General features: G+C 37.9%; 2 protein-coding genes across 2 annotated transcripts in view; one reads left to right on the forward strand and one right to left on the reverse strand.

The window, feature by feature from the left end:
• The window catches only part of UGP2 (UDP-glucose pyrophosphorylase 2), a 63637-nt gene that overhangs the window by 9149 nt on the left and 28221 nt on the right, over positions 1–26267 (forward strand). Inside the window, exons 2-3 of the mRNA XM_019435490.2 lie at positions 7024–7151; positions 7972–8079. Coding sequence (XP_019291035.1) covers positions 7024–7151; positions 7972–8079 — 236 coding nt within the window. The remainder of the gene's footprint in view (positions 1–7023; positions 7152–7971; positions 8080–26267) is intronic.
• The window catches only part of VPS54 (VPS54 subunit of GARP complex), a 137850-nt gene continuing 118697 nt past the window's right edge, over positions 7115–26267 (reverse strand). Inside the window, exon 23 of the mRNA XM_053890732.1 lies at positions 7115–7226. Within this exon, the coding sequence (XP_053746707.1) occupies positions 7202–7226 (25 nt within the window). The 3' untranslated portion in view covers positions 7115–7201. The remainder of the gene's footprint in view (positions 7227–26267) is intronic.

The following is a 26267-nucleotide window of genomic DNA, read 5'->3' on the forward strand; positions in this document are numbered from 1 at the left end:
AGCCCTTCAGGTAATTTGTGTACACATTAAAGTTTTAGAAGCTCTATTGAGATATCACAAATGAATTAAGAAATTGCAACCTTTAGATGTTCTGCTCTAGCACTTTCATTAGCGTTGTCTACTCAAAAAGTTACTTCAGCTTGGCTATTAAAACATGTCTGGCTAAGGAATTTGTATTTATTTCCCATCAAATGCAAATCCCATCAATGAAGAAGAGAAGTGATATGATTGGGGTTGCAGCTTAGGGAGACCAATCCATTCTGCCTGGTACCACCAGATTAAAGTGACAAATGGGCAGACTGGTTTGAAAACTGTTGTTGTCATGACCAGGAGATTGAAAATGAGAGGAAAATTAAGGTAGCAGCAGTGGGAATGGAAAGCGATGAAGGAGAATTGTGGCAACTGAAGTGTATAGTATCGGATTGGATGTAATGTGAGGGGAAAGGAGGGAAGAGCCTTCTGTGAGTGAGGTTTCTAGGTCATCTAGGACTGAGTGGGACAATGTTCATATATTGGGGGGCAGGGAGGTGAGTTTAGTTTAGACAATTTGGACATGTTCAGTGTGAGGTATCCAGCCCTGGTATCCAGGTGGGAAAGGTCTAGAAGGCTGTAGGGAAGGTGAGTCTGGAGCTCAGGAAAAAAGATGAGGATACGAGGCATATATTTGGGAGTTATCAATAAGGATACTGGGATACTGGTAAGGGTACTATTGAAGGGAAAAGTGGTCTGGGGACAGAATCTTAAGGAAACCCAGGGAGTAGGAGAAGAAAGAGCCAGTTAGGGAAACTGAGGCCTGGTCACAGAGGTGGAAAAGATACAGAGTAATATTGAGTAATGGAATTCAAACAAGAAAAGATTTTCTAGGAGGAATACTCACAAATAACTGAGTTTAAGGACTGCAATGAGAGCCCAAAAGAGGATGATTAGCTTTAATTGGTCATAAATCTAGTCAATATATGTCTTTAGTTTCATCCATGGTTATATTTACAGTTGCCAATACATTCTTGGGAGTTCTATACTGACAGTAGCCCCCATTATCCACCGTTTCACTCACATGCAGTCAACTGAGGTCTAGAAGCAGATGTTCCTCCTCCTGACATATTGTCAGAAGGTCAATACTGCCATACCCCAGAGATACTTCAGGTTTGGTTCTAGACCACAGTATTAAGCAAATATTGCAATAAAGGGAGTCAAATGAGTATTTTTTTGTTTGTTTCCTAGCACATTTAAAAGTTATATTTATACTATAATATAAGCTATTAAGCATGTAATAGCATTATGTCTAAGTGTATGTACCTTAATTAAAAATTTTTTATTGCTAAAAAATGCTAATCATCATCTAAGCTTTCAGCGAGTCATAATCACTGGTCACAGATAACCATAACAAATATAACAATAATGAAAAAATTTGAAATATTGCAAGATTACCAAAATGTGACACAGAGACACAAAGTGAGTAAATGCTGTTGTAAAAATGGGGTTGATATACTTACTCAATTCAGGGTTACCACAGACCTTCAGCTTTGGGGGGAAAGAAGAACAAAAATGAATGCAATATCTGCAAAGTGCAAGAAGAGCAAAGTGCAATAAAACGAGACATGCCTGCCGTAGCCTAATACTATATCACAGTGCCTACATCATTCACCTCGCTTCATCTCATCATTTAGGCATTTTATTTTCTCACAGCATCACAAGAAGGCTGAGTACATTACAATATTTTGAGACCGCATTCTCATAACTATTATACTATAGTTATCTTTTTATTGTTAATCTCCTATTGTGCCTAATTTGTAAATTAAACTTTATCATAGCTATGTATGTATAAGAAAAAACATAGTAAATATAGAGTTTGGTATTATCTGTGGTTTAGGTCATCCACTGGGAGTCTTGGAACACAGCCCCCATAGATGAGGGGGAACTACTATACGTGGATTGCAAGCCATTTCCAGGTTAAAGATTAAGTGAGCTCTCTAATTCTCTGACTTTGGGTTCCTCTCAATATGAGTTTCCAAGGAAGGTTGGGACTGATAGAGCTAATGAGTAGTGGGTGGGAGGTGGCCTGGGGAGAGCTCCTAACCTCTTTGTTGCTCTTGGTATTCTTTCTATACCCTTTCCGTGGCCTGTGCATTGTGAAGCTGGCTTTCTCCTTTAGAACGTGAAGTTGTTTTGTTTGTGCCAGTATCAGGATGTCAGGGAAGGGTATTATGTATACCTCTTAGTTGATGAAATGGATGAAATGAAATACCTGAATTAAATGAAAATAAATGTTAGATTGAATGTCTCCTACCTCTTGATTCTATTGCTTTCCTCTTCCCCCACTCCCTTTTTTTTTTTTTTTTTTTTTTTTTTTTTTGCTCCAGTTGGATAGGGGAAAGTCCATGATGTTGAAATTTTAATTCTTGTGAACAAGGAAGAATTAGGAAATTGAGGTGGCAGGAAAACTTCTTAAAAAAAATAGTTACTGCCTGTTATATCCCAAATTGACTAAATTATAATTAAATCAACCAGGACCATTCTAGTAAGCCCATGTGGAGATGAGTTTCCTGTGAGTTCCACTGGGTATAAGAAGACATTCTGATAGAAATGCTTTTGGAGGAGAGTACTTATGAATTTTGTGCCAGGGATTAAAGAGAGTCAGAGTAGGAGGAAAAAATGAGCAGGATGTTCTGCCTCATTGTGGTGGGATGGGGCTTTGCTTCTGACCTCCACCATTAGCTGGTTCTGTAACTTTGGATAACTCATTTAACTATTTCAGCCGCAGTTTCCTCATCTGTAAAATGTTGAGGGTAGATTAAATTCTCCCTCTCCTCTCTAAAAATGTTTTGAGTTATCACCATCGTAATGAAATGTTTGATTCCTAATCCACTCTCTAACGTTGAGGATGATCCATTTTCTATTGCTAGAAAGTAAGGAGGGATAAAACATTTGGGAGGTTAGAAATCTTGCATTATTCAGAGGATTCTTTAATTGACTTTCAATTAGAAATACAACTATGATTGCTGGAAGTGTAACCTGAGAAGTCCAAGAAAGCTTTTAAGGTCTGTACTTCTTTTCCTACCCCAAATTCCAGACCTTTCTTAAAAAATTCAGGATAGATAAGGAAGTCACTGCAAAGAGAAATGGTTTCTAGCTATGTGTCTCCCGATCTGTGTCATGTCTTTAAGGTAGATACTCTTCTTGATTAAGCATGTGTCCTTATTCTTGCATATTCTTTAATCCTTAAAAGTCCTTCTTTATTCTTTTTTTATTTTTTTAAATGTATTTATTTATTTTAATGTTTGTTTATTTTTGAGAGAGACAGAGTGCAAGAAGGGGAGGGGCAGAGAGAGAGGGAGACACAGAATCTGAAGCAGCTCCAGGTTCTGAGCTGTCAGCACAGAGCCTGACACGGGGCTTGAACCCACGAACCACGAGATCACGACCTGAGCCGAAGTCAGACGCTTACCCGACTGAACCACCCAGGCGCCCCTATTATTATTTTTTAATTTACATCCAAATTAGCATATAGTGCAACAGTGATTTCAGGAGTAGATTCCTTAGTGCCCCTTACCATTTAGCCCTTCCCCCCTCCCACCACCCCTCCGGTAACCCTCAGTTTGTTCTCCCTATTTATGAGTCTCTTCTGTTTTGTCCCCATCCCTGTTTTTATATTATTTTTGTTTCCCTTCCCTTATGTTCATCTGTTTTGTCTCTTAAAGTCCTCATATGAGTGCAGTCATATGATTTTTGTCTTTCTGTGACTAATTTCACTTAGCATCGTACCCTCCAGTTCTATCCACGTAGTTGCAAATGGCAAGATTTCATTCTTTTTGATTGCCGAGTAATACTCCATTGTATATATACCACATCTTCTTTATCCATTCATCCATCGATGGACATTTGGGCTCTTTCCATACTTTGGCTATTGTTGATAGTGCTGCTATAAACATGGGGGTGCACGTGTCCCTTTGAAATAGCACACCTGTATCCCGTGGGTAAATGCCTAGTAGTGCAATTAGTGGGTCATAGGGTAGTTCTATTTTTAGTTTTTTGAGGAACCTCCATACTGTTTTCCAGAGTGGCTGCACCAGCTTGCATTCCCAAGTCCTTCTTTATTCTTTAGTCACTAAAAAACAAAACTTCATTGGTAGCACTGCCCAGAGGATGGTGTTGGAAACGCAGTGGAACAGGGTGGAAGAGGTGATAGCCTCCTTAGAATATTCTTTTGTTGTGTAAGCTGTTCATATCTGTAGAGTGACTGGAGGGAATACAAATTGTTCTTTGTGTTTGGTGCTATATCAAAGAAATGGAAGAATAGGGAGGAATAACTCTTACAGACATTTGTTACAATTTGAGTTTGAATCTGGGTTTTTTTTGAATCCATATCTTAAGTTTGGACCTGCTGCACCTGGCAAAGATCACATGTACTATTAAATGTCTTTCAGCCAACCTTTCTTACCTTGGCTTCATAGGGAGGATAGTGACATGGGTTCTGTGTGTTTTGGCCTTAAATCATGTAGATTGATAGGCTGTTGTTCTGTAGAGGGAGTCTCCAAAGTTTGGTGGGGTTTTTTGTTTGGTGTTTTGTTTGGTTTTCCTGTTCTCATGTAGACAAATCTCAAACAGCTATTAATAATTATTTTTGAACTTTACGGTTACACTTATAATTATCTCATTTTGGCATTTGCCTAGAATATAGGTTAAATGTTTCCATCACTAATTTTTTAGGAATGTGACTGAATACTGGCTTTCAGGATATAACTTCAGCAACAAAGCAGCAAGTCTGTTGTTAGCTGCCTTTGAGTCCAACAAAAAAACCCTTATTTTAAAAATCCTTATAAATTTCTTGATCTATTTTAATCCATCAGTGACACAGAATCAAAGAATTCATGTGTTCCTTAATTTAGAGGTTTTATGCTTATGTTTAGTAGAATTTTCTTGCAAATTATTTCTTAAACATTAACATGGGAGTTGGCTTAAAGATTGTGGGAGAGATATCCCAGGTATGCTGGTTCTGTAACCTTGGATAACTCATTTAACTGCTGGGGCAGCAGGGTTGGGGGATACTTAACCTGTGATAAATTTTAAATTGCAATTAAGTCAACCAAGAGGTGAATGTGTATAGTTGACGTCACACTAACTCTAGTTTAAAATGTTCTACAGGAGTTTTTTAGTTACCTATCATAGTTATGTAAACCTACTCATCCATTGTTAGGAGCTGTGAACAGATGATAATCAAGTTGCTACTTACTAGTGGAAACATACATTTAGGTTGTTTATGAAACACACATGTGTGTTTCTTAGCTCACAAAGAAGTTATTTATGAACCACTATTTGGGTCACTTTAAAGTTTTACTGGAGTCCATAAACTTAGTTGTGTTCTGGTTTATGCCTAGGAAAAGAGCATAGTTAGGAGTGCTGGGGTGGCTCGGTTGGTTAAGCGTCTGACTTCTTGATTTTGACTCAGGTCATGATCTTGCAGTTCATGGGCGTCGGGGGCTCTGCACTGATAGCAGGGAGCCTGCTTGGGATTCTCTGTCTCCCTCTCTCACTGCCCCTCCCCTGCTCATTCATTCTCTCTCTCTCTCTCTCTCTCTCTCTCTCAAAAAAAAAAAAAAAAAAAAAAAACACCACAATTAGAAAACAGCTATTTTAGGATTAGATTGTGTGTTCTCACCTAATTTCCTTGTTTTTCCCCTCCCTTGGATTTTAATATTACAGGAAATGTATTTTAAAAAGTTTTTGAAGAGCAATGTTAAATATCTCATTTGTTAACATTTGTAGGTATTTAGGAGGAGAAGCTGTCTACATTAAATAAATTGCTTCAGGAGTTACATAATTTACTAATTTCTGCTCTCACAAGTATCTTATTGGTTATGTTGGCTTTAATTCTGTGTGAATAAATGTTTTCTTCTGCCCAGATAACAAATAAAAGAATTTATGGTATGTGTGAGTATTTTTAGTTTCACTGAAATGATTCTGGTAAATTAATCACCATTTGTAGAACTAGTTATCAAACAAAATGTTTGAACATAAGCTTCAAAACTACATTTATAAAATAAGTTTGAGTTACATATTGAAGAGAAAAGGTGATATGAACAGTAGTCTGACTGTTCCTTATTTCATAAGTAAAAGACAAGATAATTAGATAGCTGAGCATGTAAAACAACTTGTGTTGGCATATTTCTCCCAAGGTGCTTAGGCTTGGGATGTTTTCTTGTTGCATATTTTTCTGTTTTTACTTGTTTACGTCCATCAGGCATTTCTGTTACCTTTAGTGAGTCACCTGTAGTGAGATCCGTCTGTGGCCAGAGATGGCCATCTATGCCAAAAGCCCTGATAGTATTGTCTGACACAGATAAGCACTGAAGAGTCTAGGCTAAAACTGAGGGCAATAAGTGGGCAGGGAGCCCTGTGTTCTCCTTTTAAGTGAAAATTTTGATGCCAGACACATAGAGGCACCCGGGAATTGCCAGTATCTCTCAACAGGTTTTTCTTTAATAAGGAATGTGAAACTGGAGGGCTTCACTTCTAAAATGGAAAGAATTCCTTAATTTTTTTCAGCTGGCCTGGAAGGGAACCTTTTTTTTTTTTTTTTTGCTTCTGTGAAATTGCTAAGCCCTTTCGGTTCTTTTATCTGGCAGCAGTTCCATAAGAGCATGTACCATAAAACATACCTTTATTAACATTATTCCACCTCTCATTTTTCTCCAGCTTTGATGGCTAAGAGGGAAACATTAGTAGAGATAGAACTAAATGCCCAAATGAAGATTAATCCTTTTATTCCCACCTGCCCCATCTTCCCAAAAGCATTTATTAGTGTCTCAGATATACTAGTAATGCAGGTAGATGTAACAAATTTGAGGCCATGTGATTATATAGCTCTAATTAGTTGACACTACTGATATCCTTCGAGAGGATAATGGGACTAAAGGAGTGAACCCTTTTCATGTTCTGATAAACTAAAAATAAATCAGTTATAGCTTACCAGCTATTTGAATGGCTGTCTGATTTTTTTTCTGTTGGCGATTTTATATTTTTAAGATCTTAGCAAAGCCATGTCTCAGGATGGTGCTTCTCAGTTCCAAGAAGTCATTCGACAAGAGCTAGAATTATCTGTGAAGAAGGAACTAGAAAAAATACTTACCACAGCGCCATCACATGAGTTTGAGGTAAGGACTCTGCAGTGTTTCTTGCTTCCATCCATCTACATGCTGAGTTGTTATTGCTGCTGTTGATCATCCAGCCTGAAATAAGCACAAAATATAATAGCATTAAAAAAAGTAGGATTGCTTAACAATTAAGGATTTTCAACATTTTCCCATTGTTAAACCATTGTCTTTTTTTTTTAATTCTAGGAAGTTTCTAAAGTCTAAAGAATCAGAACAAAAAATTATTTTTTTTGTGTTCTAGTATCGTTGGGTAAAAAAATGGGTAACAGTACTCAGTTAGAATTATCAACCATACAACCTGCATGCCTTTTTCCAGAGAGCCAGTTCTAATAGAACCATGCTACTTTGTCAGCTGTGTAGAGATTTCCCAGTGTAGACAGGTATTTTTACTTTTCTGTTTATAAATCAATAGATCATCCTTTTCATTTTCAAATTTCAGTTCATACTTAATGTTTTGAGGTTAACTGTGTTTTGTTCCTTTTTCTTTCAGTGAAAGTGAATTTTCACTTAAAAGAAGTAGAAAAAAAGTACTGGCAAATAAATGTAGAGAACCAATTGAAATTCCCATGGACCAAATGGTGTTGAGTTTACATATAACTGCTGGAAGATTTGGGGATTATTTGCTTATATTCCTTTAAGTGTGGTTCCTATTAGCTTTTCTTCCTCTTCACTTTTAAGTTGGGGGCATAAAAAAGTCTCTGCTGTACTCCATGTTCTAATAGTGTAATAATTTAATTGAAAGGTGTTTTAAATGTATAATACATATCTATGTTAAAATTAAGCATTCTGCTCATTGTAACAAGAACTTCTATTTTCATAGCACACTAAAAAAGACCTTGATGGATTTCGGAAGCTATTCCATCGATTTTTGCAAGAAAAGGGACCTTCTGTGGATTGGGGGAAAATCCAGAGACCTCCAGAAGATTCGGTAAGTTTTAGATAAAATGTATGAAAATTTAAGGTAATTCAAGACCTGGGTTTAAATTTGGGGGTGAGGTACTGTGGGGGACCTGTAAGAACCATCACTTTACATTCTCTGTTCCTCATGCCAAAACTACAGAGATAGCCTACTGCTTTCCCCTCTGTTAGTCCCATCTTTTCAGTCCTGCAGAGGATTTAGGAAAGTCTAATCTCCCTATAACACTACCTCATAACTTAAAAATCCCTGCATATGAGGCAATTCTTTTGCAAAGTACCAAACACATAGTAAGAGCTTCCTTTATGTTCTTTTCTTCCTTCTCTCTCCCAAACCATCCGATTTCTGATAGCCTATAGTGTCTTGTACAGATGCTAAATCACCTACTTAAAGCTCTCCTCATGCTTTCAACCCGTCTTTAGCCATATTTCCCTTGCCTGTTTTTCACATGTTGTATTTCCCTGCTTCTAGACTTCTGTGTATATCATTTCTTTAGAATACTTTGGTCTCTTCACCTGTCAAAATCCTGCTCATTCTTTGAGGCTCAGTCCAAATGCCTCCACCTCTGTCATTGACCCCTAGCATAAAGCTGCTCTGAAGAAGTGTAGTGCAGTAGTGTCAGAGGTACAAATCCTAGTTTTACTACTTAGGAGGTTTATGTAAAATGAGAAAAATACCAAGTGACGTATGTACTTTACAGGGCTATGAGGCTTCATTAAGAAGCATATATGGAAACATGTTAAACCATGAAGCATTTTTCAGATACTAGTAGTTCTACCATCATGTAGCACTTAGCTGGCATGAGTAGTAGTTGTTTGTATGCATGTGTTGTCTTCCTGAGAGACCTTGAAGGCCAGGGAACCATGTGTCCTAAACAAATGTTTGTTGAATGAATGATCTAAATGCAGTTGATTGTCTAGGAAATAGGTTTTGTTAACATATTGACCTTTCTTCTCTTTCCTGTCAGCAGTTTTGACATCTCACTGTTTGTAGCACTTTTCATGGCAGGTAGAAGAAACTTGATAGAGCGGAGCAATTGTATGTAGATAGTTTAGCTCTTGAATGTCTGCAGTCTTCTAGTATCTAATTAATACTGGTTTTAAAACAAGGCTGTTTTGAGCAGGGTTTTGGCAAAGTTCTGCCTGAAGGCAAAGTTCTATATTGACTATGTTTGTAAAGTTTTATGGGAACATAACTGTACACATACATTTATATACCATCTATGGTGACTTAAGCTAATGGAGTCCCTTGGATTTTTTCTTGAGAAAATCTTAAATATAGTTCCTGGTTAGGAGTGCTTTTATTTCCAGAATGTGGAACATGCTTTTTAGTTCTTAAACTTGTTAAAGTTTAAATAACTATAATTTTGCCTAGAAGTTTATTCCTTATTGAAGTAAATTCATTTTTCTAATTAATCATAGACCTGGACCTGGGCATAAAGGTGTAGTTAATTCTTGCTTGCATACATGGACTTTTTTTTTTTCTACACAAACTTAACCTTTTGATGATAGAGCCTACCGTGTAGGAAGGCACACAGATTCATTACTTTTAGTATATTGTAAGGTTCAGGATTCTGCTTTGTCAGTGAGAAATCTGCCTTTGTGTATTTTGAGAGAAGATTGTGCTATAAAGAAGGGTTTCTTGGAATATGGATTGCAGGGTGGGGAAGGAAGGGAGGGAGGAATCAGAACCATCTAAGGATTTTTCCAGTTCAGAACTACCATCCCCAACAAGGTTCTGACAAATACTTTCAAGACACTGTGTGCCCATAGTAAGCCATAGTTACTGATAGGAATGCAGAGTTGATACAGAAAAAGAATACAAAAAATAGAATTTTGGATAGAATTTTATTTTGTGAAGTCTTTTCTGTTTGTAAAAGTGTAAGTCTTCATTAAAAATGTTGAAGCCTAGGTTTTGAGCATCTTTTAAAATACATGGTTATAATCCCATCTGCCCTTAATGTTGAAGGTTTCAAAGTACAGAGGCAAAAGATAAGTTTGTTCTTTTATGTCCTGAGCTTCTTGAGGCCACAAATGTTACACTCTGAATGTTAAAAACTTTTGCAAAGAATTATGAGAATACAGATTATGGGACAATATTGTTCACCTTGCTTCTCTACATTCTTCCAGCTCCCTTCCTCCCTCCCCCCTTTCCTGTAGATTTTCTGTCTCTTGTCATAGAGATTATACAGAGATCAGTTTTTCTCTCAAATCATAACTTTTTTTAGCACACATAGGTTTTTGTTTTTTAGATTTTTTTTTTAAGTTTATTTATTTTGGTGGGGGGAAGGAGTGGGGGAGGAGCAGAGAATGGGGGGGAGAGAGAATCCCAAGAAGGCTCCGTGCTGTTGGCCTGGAGCCTGATGTGGGGCTCGATCCCACAAACTGAGATCATGGCCTGAGCTGAAATCAAGAGTGGAACACTTAACCAATTGAGCACGCAGGCACCTCTGGTTTCTGTTTTTTAAATGCAGGTGATACTTTAGCCTCCTAACCAAAAAGAAATTATTGTGGGAGAATAGTCATTTAGAGTAACATGTCTCACATCAGCCTTGCATCAAAGCTATGCACATAAACATTGTCATGATAGAATATCTGTTTTTGTATAGGAGTTGGCAGACTACCAGTTGGCCACCTTGTTTTATAAATAAAGTTTTATTGGAACACAGCCTGTAGCTACTGTCATGAGACAATGGCAGAGTTGAATAGTTAGAACTGAGACCATGTAGCCTACCCAACCTAACATATTTCCTTCTTGGCCCTTTATGGAAAAATTTTGCTGACCCCATTTTAGTATACTTTTTTCTTCTTTGGCCCTCAGAAAACTGAATTTAAATGCCTTTTTCATTCAGATGATTACTTTTTAAATAAAAATATTTGTATAAATACTAGATTGAAGGATATACTTATAGGCATTGAAATTTTATGTTTTACTCTTGTGTTGAATACTTCATCTTAACTCTGTCCTCTGTCAGTAAGCATATACATTTGTAAAAAAATTTGTTGTTGTCTAAGTGTAGTTGACACATAATGTTACATTAGTTTCAGGTGTATAATATAATGATTCTTGATAATTTTATACATTATGCTTTGCTCACTACAAGTGTTACCATCTGTCCCCATACAGCACTATTACAATAGCATTGCATATATTCCCTGTGCTGTACATACCTTTTATTCCTATAACTTATTCTATATCTGGAAGACTGTATTTCCCATTCCCTTTCCCCCAATTTGCCAATCCCCCCTCCCCTCTGGTAACCATGAGTTTGTTCTGCACATACATGTTGTTTGAAAAGCCTATTGAGTCCATATTTTATTGAATTCTGGCTAAACGAAAAAAACTCAATTTATGGAGTTATGGTATGGATAATGTTTGTTCCAATTTTGTGGAAGTTAACTACATAAATGTTGTAATCGAGGTATGTCTTGATATTTAGCTATGTTAATAAATTTTTAAAAACTGTATTAAAGTACATGTTTTGGATTAGAGCAAGGAAGGACCAGTCAGCATGTACAACTTCATTTGACCACTTCATTCTTTTCTAGAGAGGCTGTTAGTGACTTGTTCCTGAACAAACTTAATGTTTAAGTTTATATTTTGGATGTAGAGGGATGGGAATTAGATAAAAGAAACAAGGAGATACAGAGTCTGCTCAAGAAGGTAGTACTGTAGCTGACAGATTGTTTTGAGCTCTAACTTAAAACCTGTTTAAGGTGCATTCTCATTTATGTGAAAATGTTCTCTAAAAAAGGCTTTTTCATTTAGAGGAACCAAGGTCTTGATTTGATTGTCATTGTTCTTGTTTCTACATGAATGGGGAAGATTTATATAGGGTCAACTCTTTTTTTTTTTTTTTTTTTTTTTTTTAAATGCAGAGAATTGGCATGAAGAATATCATATAATGTGATATTTTAGCTTCACATTTTTTGTTTTGCCCCATAAAATAATTGAGAGTTTTTCTTAGTCTGTCAGTACAAAACATTAAAATGTGTGTGTGTATTTTTTTTTAATTTTTTTTTTTAACGTTTATTTTTGAGACAGAGAGAGGCAGAGCATGAACGGGGAGGGGCAGGGAGAGAGGGAGACACAGAATCGGAAGCAGGCTCCAGGCTCTGGGCCATCAGCCCAGAGCCCGACGCGGGGCTCGAACTCACGGACCATGAGATCGTGACCTGAGCCGAAGGTGGACGCTTAACCGACTGAGCCACCCAGGTGCCCCTAAAATGTGTGTGTTTAAATGGTAAGGCATTCTGAGAAAGTTAGTGTATGTGTGCAGAGTAAAAATACAGTTTGTTTTTTGTTTTTTTTTTTTTTTAAGATGAACCATAGTCTATTGTGCAACTAATGTTTGCACATATTTTTTTTGAAAGACTCACTAGAGGCAGTTTGGTCAAGGATTTGACATGATGTGACACAGGATGGTTTGCTTTGAGCATCCCCTGTTGGGTGAAAATTTTCCAACTTCAGTCAGCTAATGGTATAGCCATTAGAGATTTGTTTTGGGTGTGTACATAGATAAAAAAGATCTTGAATGTAAACGTGCTACACAAAAGCCAGAACGCCTGGGTGGTTCAGTTGGTTAAGCATCTAACTCTTGATTTTGGCTCAGATCGTGATTTCATGGTGTTCCTGAGAGTGATCCCTGCATGGGGCTCGTGCTGACAGCACAGAGCCTGCTTGAGATTCTTTCTCTTCTCTCTCCCTCCCTCCACTCATGCTCACTCATGCTCACTCATGCTTGAATCTCATTCAAGAAACTCTTATTGGCCTCCTCTCTCTCTCTCTCTCTCTCTCTCTCTCTCTCTCTCTCTCTCTCTGTCTCTCTCTGTCTCAAAATAAGTACATAAAAAAGCATTCCACACAAAAGGAAATAGTGACATTTAAGAAACTGGCTGTGAGGATATAGCTGGCTGGCTACCAAAGAGTCTCATCTTTTCCTTGATGTAAAGTTTTAAAATGGTAATATATAGAACTACTAATCTAAGCAAATATATTTATACTAATTTAGCAAATATTGCCAAAGCTCTAATTCTCTACCTTTTGATTCCACGATGAAATTAACAGTCTTTAATTTTTTCCCAGAACTGTCTTCCTTCACATGCCTTTATATACAGGGCCCTTAATTTCTGGAAGGGGATGGGACTAAGGAGGCTGATCTTGGGCCTGTGATCCTTAATTCCATTTTGGTTACTTAATTTGTTTCTCTACAGAAATAGTAATGGTAAATATGTGGCCACTTTAATGTCAGTTCCATGATTGGCTTTGAGAGACTTGAGGTAATAGTGTTGGACCAGGGTCTCTAACTACTACCCTTGTGTGTAGAGCAGAGGGCAATCCACTCCCACAGACCTGAGTTCCTTGGGAAAATCATAACATAGGTATAGATGGTAGTAGCACTCCTTGAACATGCCGTTGCCCCCTGCCCAGTCCCTATCCACAGAGATTCTTTTTGGACCGTGGCTCATGCTTTTCAAGACCTAATATGGATAATTTTATTTATTACAATCTCCAAATTTATCTTTTATGTAGGCATTTTATGTCTTATAATCAGATAAGAAAAATAGATCTGCGAGGTTCTCCTATCTTACATCTTCAACTGTGGTGTAACTATAAGGGAATTTACGCTTATTAACTATGTGATAGCCCTGAGCCTACAAGATTGGTTCTGGGAGAATTTTTATATAAAACAAGATGGATGGCTCAAACATACCTATGATCCTTTCTGCCCGCTAATTCCTTGGGGATATTTTACTACAGTTGACCCTTGAACAACATGAGTTTGAACTGTGTGGATCCAGATATACATGAGGTTTTTTTTATAATACTGTAAATATATTTTCTCTTCCTTATGGTATTCTTTTCTCTAACTTACTTTCTTGATAGAATACAGTATATATTACATATACAAAATATATGTTAATCTGTTTACATTATTGGTAAGGCTTCCATTTAAGACTAGGCTATTATTTCGGGGCGCCTGAGTGGCTCAGTCGGTTAAGCCTCCGACTTCGGCTCAGGTCACAATCTCGCGGTTCGTGAGTTCGAGCCCCGCGTCGGGCTCTGGGCTGATGGCTCAGAGCCTGGAGCCTGCTTCTGATTCTGTGTCTCCCTCTCTCTCTGCCCCTCCCCCATTCATGCTCTGTCTCTCTCTGTCCCAAAAATAAATAAAACGTTAAAAAAAAAAATTAAAAAAAAAAAAAAGACTAGGCTATTAGTAGTTAAGTTTTGGGAGAGTCAGAAGTTAATATGTAGATTTTGACTGCGTGGGGGGTTGTTGCTCCAACCTCTCACATTATTTAAGGGTCAACTCTAATTCCTTTTCCTTATTTTAGATGAGATGTGAACAGCAGACTCTGTGCTTGTCCCATTGTGTAGTCAAGATGAGACTGGAAGGTCTATACCAGGCATCTCAACCTGGGAGGTCTTTTTAGGGATTGTAGGCCCTTCATAGATTTCTTGAAACTACAAGTAAAACTGTGTATAAATATACATTTTTTCAGGTTAGATTTCCTTTCATCAGATTCTCAAAGAGGTTCATTACCTGTAAAGGTTAATGAAAGGTTCTCTTTCTCTTTCTCTCCCTTTGCTACTCTCTTGCATCTCATTCAAGGAACTCTTATGGGCCTCCTCTCTGCCAGTCACTAGTTGGGGCTACAAAAATAAGTATTCTTCCCTCTGGCATTTTGGCCTCAAGTTTGTGGAGGAGATGGACCCAGAAATGGCTAACTACGGAAGACTGCAATAAGCAGTCCATAGGATGCTGCGCAAGCATCTAACTCCCATGGGGGCTTAGGAAAGACATCGTGGTGTTAAGGTGATCTCCTGGAGTGAATTTGAGACAAGACTTCTCTGATTATGGGAGGAAAAATAAAGAGAAAAAAAGGCTTTGAGAATAGTAGTAGTATAAAAATAATAGGCTTATAGCATGTAGCTTGTTTGCTGGTTGTGGAGCATATGGTGGATAAGGCTACTTTTCCAAGTCTAGAGCTGAGTCTCTTTACCTGCCATTTTGGCACCTGCTCACTGGCCGAGATGTCAGAAACTGCAGTTTCCATTTAAGAGAGACCTTAATGGTGGGAAATTGGAACAGATTTTAAAAACCATGCTTCACCAACTACCTCACACAATTTGTTCAGAGTTTTCAACATTGTAAAACATAACCCAAATAGATTAAAATTAGGTGCTTATTCTGTTTGGGTTTTTTTTTGTAATTTTGATTAACAAACCTTATAAGGTTAATCAGCATTTTAGCTGTTAATGGCTTTTATCTTTGAATGTCAGGTTTATTGAGGTAATTAACATATAATAAATGATACCCTTGTTCCGTGTTATGAGTTTTGGCAAATGCATCCAAATGCATTTGGTTTTTGCACCACCAAAATCAAGAATTAGAACTTTTCCATCATCCCCAGAAGGTCCATTGTGCCACTTTAAAATATGTTTCTTCTTAAACCCTTGCAGGGCTCTGGTTCCCACTTTACCTTTTCCCTTAAATACACAAGCTGAACAAATACGTATCTTTCTAAAATATTATTTTTTCCTTCATTCAGACTTCTCTCAAGGAAGAGGTGGGCCTCGCTCCACCCTCAGCTAGCCTTTCTCTTAGCCTTTATCCACCCACTCACACCTGCGGTCTAATCTTCTATAAAGATTTCTTTTTATAGCCTCTGGCCTTTTCCCCCTTCCCCACCTTCATTCTTCCAGGGCTGCTTCAACGATGTGAATTACATAAATGAAGTGTACTCTATACTTCTTTAATCACTGGCTATTTAGTACTGCAGAGTTTAAAGCTAATACACAGCATAAACAGGATGACGTCAAGAGGCTTCAGTTTCATTTTTTAGGGAATTTGGGATTATCACGGTTATTTTGAAAGAATTTTTGTCCACATACTATAGGAGGGTTGGCTTATAGGGAATATACAAGTTTGATTTTAGTAATGAGCAGTTCGGTCACATAAGCAGGTTAGGTTGGATTTTGGACCTCTTATCTCTTCTATTAGAACTTTTTTCCAACTCCAGCTTTTTCCCAACTCCTTTTCAACAAAGGTCATCTACCTTTCTCTTTTCTAATCCATGCTAAAGTGGAAAGTTCTTTGAAAGCTACCACTTTAGCTGATAAGGATATGGGCCAAATGACCCACAAGGTTAACTACTACTTTTATTACTTCAGCTAACTTCTATAAACGAGTGATGAATACATACCTGTTTGTAGTGTTTGAATTTTTCTTTTACTATCTGTATATATTACTTTTGTTCCCCAAGTTTTTATTTAAACTCCAGTTAGTTAACCTGTAGTGTACTGTTAGTTTCACGTTTAGAATTTAGTGATTCATCACATACATGCAACACCCAGTGCTCATCAGAAGTGCCCTCTTTAATACCCATGACCCATTTAACCCATCCCACCGCCTATCTCTCCTCCAGTAACCCTCAGTTTTCTGGTTTGCCTCTTTGGGGTTTTTTTATCCATGTTCATCTGTTTTGTTTCTTAAATTCCACATATGAGTGAAATCATATTGTATTTGTCTTTCTCTGACTTATTTTGCTTAGCACAATACTCTGTAGCTCCATGCACATTGTTGCAAATGGTAAGATTTCATTCTTTTTGATGGCTGAGAATATTCCATTGTAAGTATATACACCACCTCATGTTTATTCATCAACGGGCATTTGGACTCTTTCCATAATTTGGCAATTGTTGATGCCATAATCATTGGGGTGCATATATCCATTTAAATCAGTATTTTTGTATCCTTTGGGTAAATATCCAGTATGCAATTGCTGGGTTGTAGGGTAGTTCTATTTTTAACCTTTTGAGGAACCTCCATAGTATTTTCCAGAGTGGCTGCACTAGGTTGCATTCCCACCAACAGTGCAAAAGGGTTCCCCTTTCTCCACATCCTCCACAACACCTGTTGTTTCCTTTGTTGTTAATTTTAGCCATTATGACTTGTGTGAGGTGATAGTTCATTGTAATTTTGATGATGAGTGGTGTTGAGCATCTCTTCATGTGTGTTAGCCATCTTTATGTCTTCTTTGGAATAATGTCCATTCATGTCTTCTGCTCATTTTTTAACTGAATTATTTGGTTTTTTGGGTGTTGAGTATGATAAGTTCTTAATATATTTTGGATGCTAATGCTTTATCACATGTCATTTACAAATACCTTCTCTCATTCCAAAGATTGCCTTTTATTTTTGTTAATTGTTTACTTCTTTGTGCAGATTTTTATCTTAATGATATCCTGATAGTTTATTTTTGTTTTTGTTTTCCTTGCCTCAGGGAAGGGAATTTGCTAAGACTGAGGAAAGGTGCTACTGCCTGTGTTTTCCTGTATGATTTTGATGGTTTCCTGTCTCACATTTAGGTCTTTCATCCATTTTGAATTTATTTTTGTGTATGATATAAGAAAGTGGCCCATTTTCATTCTTTTGGATGTTATTGTCCAGTTTCCCCAACACCATTTGTTGAAGAAGACTTTTTTCCATTGGCTCTTCTTTCCTGCTTTGCTGAAGATTAGTTGACCATATAGTTGTGGGTTCATTTCTGGGTTTTCTACTCTGTTCTATTGATCTATATGTCTGTTTTTGTGCTGGTAACATATTGTCTTGATCCTGACAGCTTTGTAATATAACTTGAAGTTTGGAATTGTGATGCCTCCAGCTTTGCCTTTGTTTTTCCAGATTGCTTTGTCTATTTGGGGTCTTTTGTGGTTCCATACAAATTTTAGGATTGTTTGTTCTAGCTGTGTGAAAAATGTTGGTGGTATTTTGATAGGAATTGCATTAAATGTATAGATTGCTTTGGGTAGTATGGACATTTTAACAATATTTGTTTTTTCAATCCATAAATATGGACTATTTTTCCATTTCTTTGTGCCTTCTTCAATTTCTTTCATCAGTGTTTTATAGTTTTCATAGTGCAGGTTTTTTTACCTCTTTTGTTAGGTTTATTCATAGGTATCTTATGGTTTTTGGTACAATTGTAAATGGGATCAATTCCTTGATTTCTCTTTCTGCTGCTGCATTTTTGGTGTATAGAAATGCAACAGATTCTATACATTGATTTTTGCATCCTGAAACTTTAGTGAATTCCTGTATTGGTTCTGGCAATTTTTTGGTGAAGTCTTTGGGTTTTCTGCATAGAGTATCATGTCATCTGCAAATAATGAAAGTTTGGCTTCCTCCTTGCTGATTTGGATGCTTTTAATTTCTTCTTGTTGTCTGATAGCTGAAGCTAGGATTCCTGGTAGTTTGTTAAATAACAGTGGTGATAGTGGACATCCCTGCCTTGTTCCTGACCATAGAGGAAAAGCTCTCAGTTTTTCCTTATTGACAATGGTATTAACTGTGGGTTTTTTATATGATCTTTATTATGTTGAGGTATGTTCCCTCTAAAACTACTTCACTGAGGGTTTTTATCATGAATGGATGTTGTACTTTGTCAAATGCTTTTTCTGGATCCATTGAGAGGATCATAGGGTTTTTAACCTTTCTTTTATTAATGTGATGTATCATGTTGATTGATTTATGATATTGGTACCCTTGCAGCCCAGGAATAACTCACACTTGATTGTGGTGAATGATTCTTCAACATACTGTTGGATTTGATTTGCTAATATTTGGTTCAGAATTTTTGCATCCATGTTCATCAGGGACACTGGCTTATAGTTCTCTTTTATAGTGGAGTCTTTGTCTGGTTTTAGAATCAGGGTAATGCTAGCCTCATAGAATAAGTTTGGAAGTTTTGTTTCCTTTTCTATTTTTTGGAATAGTTTGAAGAGAACAGGTATTAACTCTTCTTTAAATGTTTGATAGAATTCCTCTGTGAAGCCCTCTGGCCCTGGACTTTTATTTGTTGGAAGATTTTGATTACTGATTGCATTTCTTTGCTGGTTATCAGTCTGTTCAAGTTTTCTATTTCTTTCTACTTCATATGTTTCTAGGAATTTATTGATTCTTTCCAGATTGTCCGATTTGTTGGTGTATAATTTTTCATAATATTCTCTTATAAATCTTTTTATTTCTGGTGTTATTATTTCTCCTCTCTCACTTGTGATTTTATTTATATGTGTGCTTTCTATTTTCTTTTTTATATGTCTGGCTAAGGGATTTATCAATTTTATTCTTTAAAAGAACCAGCTCTTAGTTTCATCGATCTATTCTGTTTTGTAGTTGTTTTTAGTTTCTATATCATTTATTTCTACTCTGTTCTTTAGTCCCTTCTCCTGCTGGCTTTAGGTTTTCCTTCTTTTTCTAGCTCAGTTAGGCCTAGTTGAGGTTGTTAATTTTTTTTTTTTTTAATGTTTATTCATTTTTGAGAGAGAGAGAGAGAGAGTGTGAGTAGGGAGGGGCAGGGAAAGAGGGAGACACAGAACTCAAAGCAGGCTCTAGGCTCCGTGCTATCAGTGCAAAGTCTGACACAGGGCTCAAATCATGACCTGAGCTGAAGTCGTATGCTAAACCAACTGAGCCACCCAGGCACCCCAGGTTAGGTTGTTTATTTGAGACTTTGTTGCTTCTTGAGGTAGGCCTGTATTGCTATATTTTTCTCTCTTTTGCCATATCTCAAAGGTTTTGGACCTTTGTTTTCATTGTCATTTGTTTCCATGTATTTTTTTTTTAATTTTTTTTTTAATGTTTATTTATTTTTGACAGAGAGAGACACAGCATGAGCAGGGGAGGGGCAGAGAGAGAGAGGGAGACACAGAATCTGAAGCAGGCTCCAGGCTCTGAGCTGTCAGCACAGAACCCGACATGGGGCTCGAACTCACAGACCGTGAGATCATGACCTGAGCCGAAGTCAGACGCTCAGCCGACTGAGCCACCCAGGCGCCCCTCCATGTATTTTTTTTAAATTTCTTCCATTTCCTAGTTAACCCATTCATTGTTTAGTAGGATGTTCTTTAACCTCCATGTATTTGTGGTCTTTCCAAAATTTTCTTGTTGTTGACTTCAAGCTTCATAGTGTTGTAGTCAGAAAAGATGCATGGTATGGTCTCAGTCTTTTCATACTTGTGGAGACCTCATTTGTGACCTAGTATATGATGTATTCTGGAGAATGCCCCATGTGTACTTGAAAAGAATGTGTATTCTGCTTTGGGATAAAATGTTCTGAATATATCTGTTAAGTCCATCTGGTACAGTGTGTCATTCAAAGCCATTGGTTCCGGTGTGCCCGGGTGGCCCAGTCAGTTAAGTGTCTGACATCAGCTCAGGCCATGATCTCACAGTTTGTGGGTTTGAGCCCCGCATCGGGCTCTGTGCTGACAGCTCAGAGCCTGGAGTCTGCTTCAGATTCTGTCTCTGTGCCCCTTGCCCACTCATGCACATGCTCGCTCGCTCTCTCTCTCTGTCTCTGTGCCCCTTGCCCACTCATGCGCATGCACGCGCTCTCTCTCTCTCTCTCTCTCAAAAATAAACAAACATTGTGGGGGCAGGGAAGCCATTGGTTCCTTGTTGTTTTTCTTTTTAGGTTATCTGTGCATTGATGTATATGGGATGTTAAAGTCCCCCCCCCTACTATTATTGTATTATTATCAATGAGTTCCTTTATGTTTGTTATTAATTGTGTTACATATTTGGGTGCTCTTAACTTGGGGGCATAAATATTTACAATTGCTAAATCTTGCAGGATAGGTCTCTTTATTATGATATAGTGCCCTTCTTCATCTTTTGTTACAGTCTTTGTTTTAAAATCTAGTTTGTCTGATATAAGTATGGCTACTCTGGCTTTCTTTCAACTTTCATTTGCATGATAAATGTTTCTCCATCCCCTTACTTTATTTATTTTATTTTTTATTTTAGTGAGAGAGTGCACATGAGCAGGGGAGAGGGTCAGAAGGAGAGAGAGAATCTTAAACAGGCTCCATGCTCAGCGTGGAGCCCAATGCAGGGCTTGATTCCACAACCCTGGGATCACGACCTGAGCTGAAATCAAGAGTTGGACGCTCAACCAACTCAAACAACTGAGCCACCCAGATGCCCCTCCATCCCCTCATTTTCAATCTGCAGGTGTCTTTAGGTCTAAAATGAATTTCTTATAGGCAACATATTAATGGGTTTTGTTTTGTTTTTCTTATCCATTCTGACATTCTGTGTCTTTTGATTGTGAGGATTTAGCTCATTTACATTCAGGGTAATTATTGATATATACGTATTTATTGCCATTTTATTACTTATTTTACATTATTTCTGGATATTTTTTCTGTTCATTTTTAATCTTTTTCACTTTTGGTCTTTCCTTCCCACTCAAAGAGTCTCCTTTAATATTTTATGCAAGGCTGGATTAGTGGTCACAAACTCCTTTAGTTTTTGTTTGTCTGGGAAACTCTTTATCTCCTCTACTATTCTGAATGACAGCCTTGCTGGATAGAGTATTCTTGGCTACAGATTTTTCCCATTCAGCACATTGAATATATCATGCCACTCCCTTCTGGCTTGCCAAGTGTCTGTGGAAAGATCTGCTGCTAACTTTATGGGTCTTGTATCGTAAGTTAGGGACTCCCTTTGTCTTGCTGTTTTTAGCATTTTTTCTTTATCACTGTGTTTTGCAAATTTAACTACAATAAATCTTGGTGTTGTTTGATGGGAGTTCTCTGTGCCTCCTGAATTTGGAGATCTGTTTCCTTCCCCAGAAAAAGGAAGTGTTCGCCTATTACTTCCTCAAATAAACCTTCTGCCCCCTTTTCTCTCTCTTCTTCTTCTGGGAATCCTATGATACGAATATTATTGCATTTGATGGAGTCACTGAGTTTCCTAAGTCAACTCTCATGATCATTTTTCTTTCTCTCTTTTGTTCAGCTTCATTATTTCCTATAATTTTGTCTTCTGTATTACTTATCCATTCTTCTGCTTCTTCCATCCTGTAGTCATTACATCCAGTTTCAAATCTCAGTTATTGCATTTTTCATTTCTCCCTGATTTTTTTTTTTTTTTTTTTTTTTTGGCTCTTTATCTCTGCAGTAAGGGTCTCCCTGATTTCTTCCATGCTCTTCTCAAGCCCAGCAAGTATCCTTATGATTGTTGCTTTAAATTCTCCATTGGGCATGTTACTTATATCTGTTTCAATTAGATCTCTGGCTGTGACCTTATCTTGTTCTTTCTTTGGGATGAATTTCTCCATTTTGGCATTTTGTCTAGGTGTCTGTCTTCTTCTGTATGTTAGAAAGTCTTATGTTTCCTGCTTCTGTGAGTATTGGCTTTATGAAGAAGAGGTCATATAATGTCCAGGGTCTGGTGCCTCAGGAAGTGTCTTTGGTGTGTGTTGCATGCACTCTGCTGCTGTGTTTTGGCTGCTCTATCCCTCAGGTCAGTTGTCTACAGAGGCTTTTCTTGTCTGCAGTGGACAGCATTTGGACCTTGGCCAGAGCGTGGCAAGTTTTAACTAGGTATGCTCTGGTCTGCTTGTTAAATGAGACCTGATGCTATTTCCACTAGAACTGAAGCTTTGTGGAACTCTGGTCAATAGATGTGGTGCGGGTGGGGGGTTTGTGCTGGTCTTCTGGGGAAGGGGCCTGCTTCACTTGTCCTTAGGTATACCTGCCTGAGAAAATCAGTACCGGCAGAGCTCAGGGGGTAGGAACCTAGTGTAAGCAGGTTAGGCAGCCATTGTTGACGCTGTGCTATTAACTGAAGCTGGTGTATGCTAAGGGCAGGGAAAGGAGATGGTTCTAGCCTGCTCCTTTGTCCTTGGAGAGGGGAGTTCATGCTTGCTTTCAGGGAAGCCCTCCAAGAAGAGCAAATAATTGAATAATTCCTCCTCATGGATCCTAGGCATTTTGCAGATTGCTGTTTTCACAGTGTCTGTCTCTGGGTTGCTTGCCTGCCTAGAGCATCACTCTGCACTTTGGGATCTACTGTGGCCAAGCCTGTTGACTTTAAAACTCCACACTTTAGGGACCTGGTGTGGCCGGGACCTGTGTTAGTCCTCTGGGAAAGGATCTCGCCGAGCTGGGACTAATGCAGGTGCGACCCAGACAGGCAACCATGCCAGAGTGCAGGAGCGTGGGATTTGGAGCAAAGCAGCCTAAACAGCCAGTGTCTGGGTTAGCCACCCTTGCCAGATGTCTCTGTGCCTATGCTGAAGGGCAGGGGAGGGAAATGGCACTGGCCGTTTCCTTTGTGCCCAGAGAGGCAATGCCACTTCTCACAGATGCGTTCCAAGAACAGTCAGCAGTCTCCCCCCATGTGAGCTAGGTGATCCTCAGATCATGCAGTCTGCCTGAGTTGCTTGCCTGCCTTTTCTGAAGGAGTAGAGCAGTTCCCTCAGGTCCCTCTATTCCAGCCAAGCCCATAGACCTCCAAAACTCCAGTCTTTGAGTCCTGCTGGTTGCAAAACTCACAAAAATCAGCCCCTCTTATTTTCCCAGCCAGTGGCTTTGGGGTAGTGTTCTCCTTGTGCATTTCCCTGTGTGTTGTACTCTCTCTCACCTTTCTCTGCCACCAGGGCTCCATCATCTCTGCAGCACCCACAGTCTGTTTCCCCCGCAAACCATGTCTCCATGCTTACTACATTCCTTGATGTGTTCTTTTCTCTCCCTCTAGTTGTGCAGTTTGTTCTATCAGTCCTCAGGTTGATTTCTTGGGTGTTCGGAATGATTGGATAGTTATCTAGCTGTGTTCGAGGGATGAGGCAAGCCTAGGGTCCTCCTGCTATGTCACCATCTTAGCTCCCTCTGCCTGTATGTATTAGTTTTGCCTTTTGCAGTTAAAAAATACACAAAAGTCTTGGAACTTCCTAGACTTTTTATAAAAAATTGTAGATTACGGTAAATTTTAGTTGCCACTTTCTCTTCATAGTTACCTCCTACTTCATGGGATCACTTGGCTTTCTGAAACTACCCTGTTTTTGTTTGTTTCTTGTTACTGTCATTTCTTCTTTAGTTTACTGGGTTCAAAGTACACAGTTGTAATGAGAGTATTACAACTTTACATCTCTTACAGCGTTTTGGAAGTTGCTGCAGTTTTTAATGGGCGGTCATTAGGTATGAGACTACCTAAGAGGCAAAATTATCATAAGTAACAAACAATACTATAAGTAGATAAATACATACAAATTGAATTAGTGAGAAGTAATTTATAATACGTGTTTTTAAATAACTTAATTTTAAAAGTTTGATTTATAGAAAAGTTGGAAAGAAACAGTTTTTAACTAGAAACATTATATAGCTATCCAGGCTTGTTTTGTTACCTATATCCTATTTTTAAATTTCCTGCTGAGTCAAAAGAAGCACAAAATAATTGCTGAAAGTGCTGATGGAATTTTTATCCCAAGCTTAAAACGGAAAATAAATAAAAGATAGCTGAGAAGAAACATGGAAATGCCAGAGGTCTAGTCTATGACTAGACTAAATATGGAAAATGGTGGAAGTAAACCATTAAACAAAAATACCTATTTATAGATGGGCTTGTTTAAGATAAGTGTCTTCATTGTACATAGTCCTAAAGCCTTCACGAGATTGGAAAGTTTTCTGCTATTTCAAAAGAGCATGAAACAAACACCAACCCAATAGTTTTTGTTTTTTAATGAGTCAAAGCTTTAAGCATTTTTCATTTTTAAAAAATTCATAAAAACCTATATACTCAAAGCTCTATATAGTTAATATTTGTTGTCAATGTTGGGGGGCTTATAAGTAACACGTACTGAATCCTTTGTTTGTAATCTCCTTTAATATTCACAATGGACATGGAAGACAGGCCACTATTATCATGTTCATTTTACAAAAGAGGAAACAGAACTTCAGAATTAGTAACTTGCCTAAGAGGAAGAACCCTGATATGAACCAGGTAGTCAACGACCTGGTCCTTTAGTATACTTTAGTAACAGTAATGTAGCTCTTCAAGAAATACATAATCTCTAGAGCACAGAAGTCTTTATCTTTAGAGCACAGAATGTGCCGTACTTTATGTGCTTATCAACAAGAGAGATAATAGCAACAATGCAAACATTTATTCGGCACTAATGTGCCAAACATTGTTCTCAGCTCTTTACTTGATTCTCAGATAACTCTGGGAGCCCATTATCTTTGTCTCACAATGGAAGGCTCTGAGAATAAAAGGGATTGAGTTGTCCACACAACTTTATTTAGTTAATAAGTTGACAGAACCAGAATTTAGGTCCAGGTCTGTCTGAGCCCAGACTCTTAACCACTGTGATATGTTACAGAGCAATCACCATTCCTTGAGTAGAACTGTTGAGTAGGTTCCACTCCTTTTCTTGGAGCTTAAAATACCTTCATTTCTTTCTGAGGTTCTCCCAGCTACACAGTTAACAAATACTTTTTGAAGAGCTACTGTGTGGTGGGCATTTATCTAGGCACTGGGATATAAGTGAACAAGATAGACAAGGGCCTAACACTCATCTAACTTCATTCTAATGGGAGAGAGAAAACATGAATGTCTACATGTAAAGACTAATTTCCCATTGCTCCTTTTCCTGGCCCAGGTTTACCCTTAGCAGTCACATCTCCCTGGCTGAAGTCTTTGTCTGGTTTACCTATAGTCCCTATGTGAGGCTGTGAATGTCTCCTTTTCTCATTACTTTTATTATACAAATTTATCAAACGTGTACTATTTTAACTATTAGGAATGAAAAAATAAAGACAGTCACTTCTTTTAAAGAGCTGACAACTTTGTACAGCTCTTTAACTCCCTTTAGCTGGGAGGGGGGCACTTTTGCTGCCTTGGGCTCTGCCCAACTGCCTTCAGGGCTAAGGGAGTCAACAACACAGGCATGCGTTAGCAAACTAGTTTTGAATTTTTGGTTTAGTGGGGAGATGTTTGCACAAAGATGTTTGTAGTACAATGGGATAATGGCTTTGAGGATAGTTCTGAAGACACTTCACTAACCAGTTTCTACCTAATCAACTAGAGAGATTAACTGAGGTTCTCCATTTTCTTTGAATACTTGGGTCTATCCTTTATTTTCTTTTCTCACTAGCAGAATAGCTTATTCACTAGAAGTTAATTGTGTTTATCCCCAAACCTGTTCATACCAATTAAATTTGTTGTAAAGGCATAATGTAATTAAATTTTGTGTAAACCAGTGAAATGGGTTTAAAGTAGTTACTTAAAATTGAATTGAATGTTTTGGGGAAAAAAGCAATTGTTAAATTGGGTGAGACGAGTATGAAAGATTAAGAAAATTGCATAAATGTAGAACGATCCCTCTGCATGCAGATTGTTTTACAATGAC

This window comes from Panthera pardus, unplaced genomic scaffold (genome assembly GCF_024362965.1).
Source record: "Panthera pardus isolate Hobbes unplaced genomic scaffold, ASM2436296v1 HiC_scaffold_25, whole genome shotgun sequence".
In the NCBI taxonomy this organism is placed as follows: domain Eukaryota; kingdom Metazoa; phylum Chordata; class Mammalia; order Carnivora; family Felidae; genus Panthera; species Panthera pardus.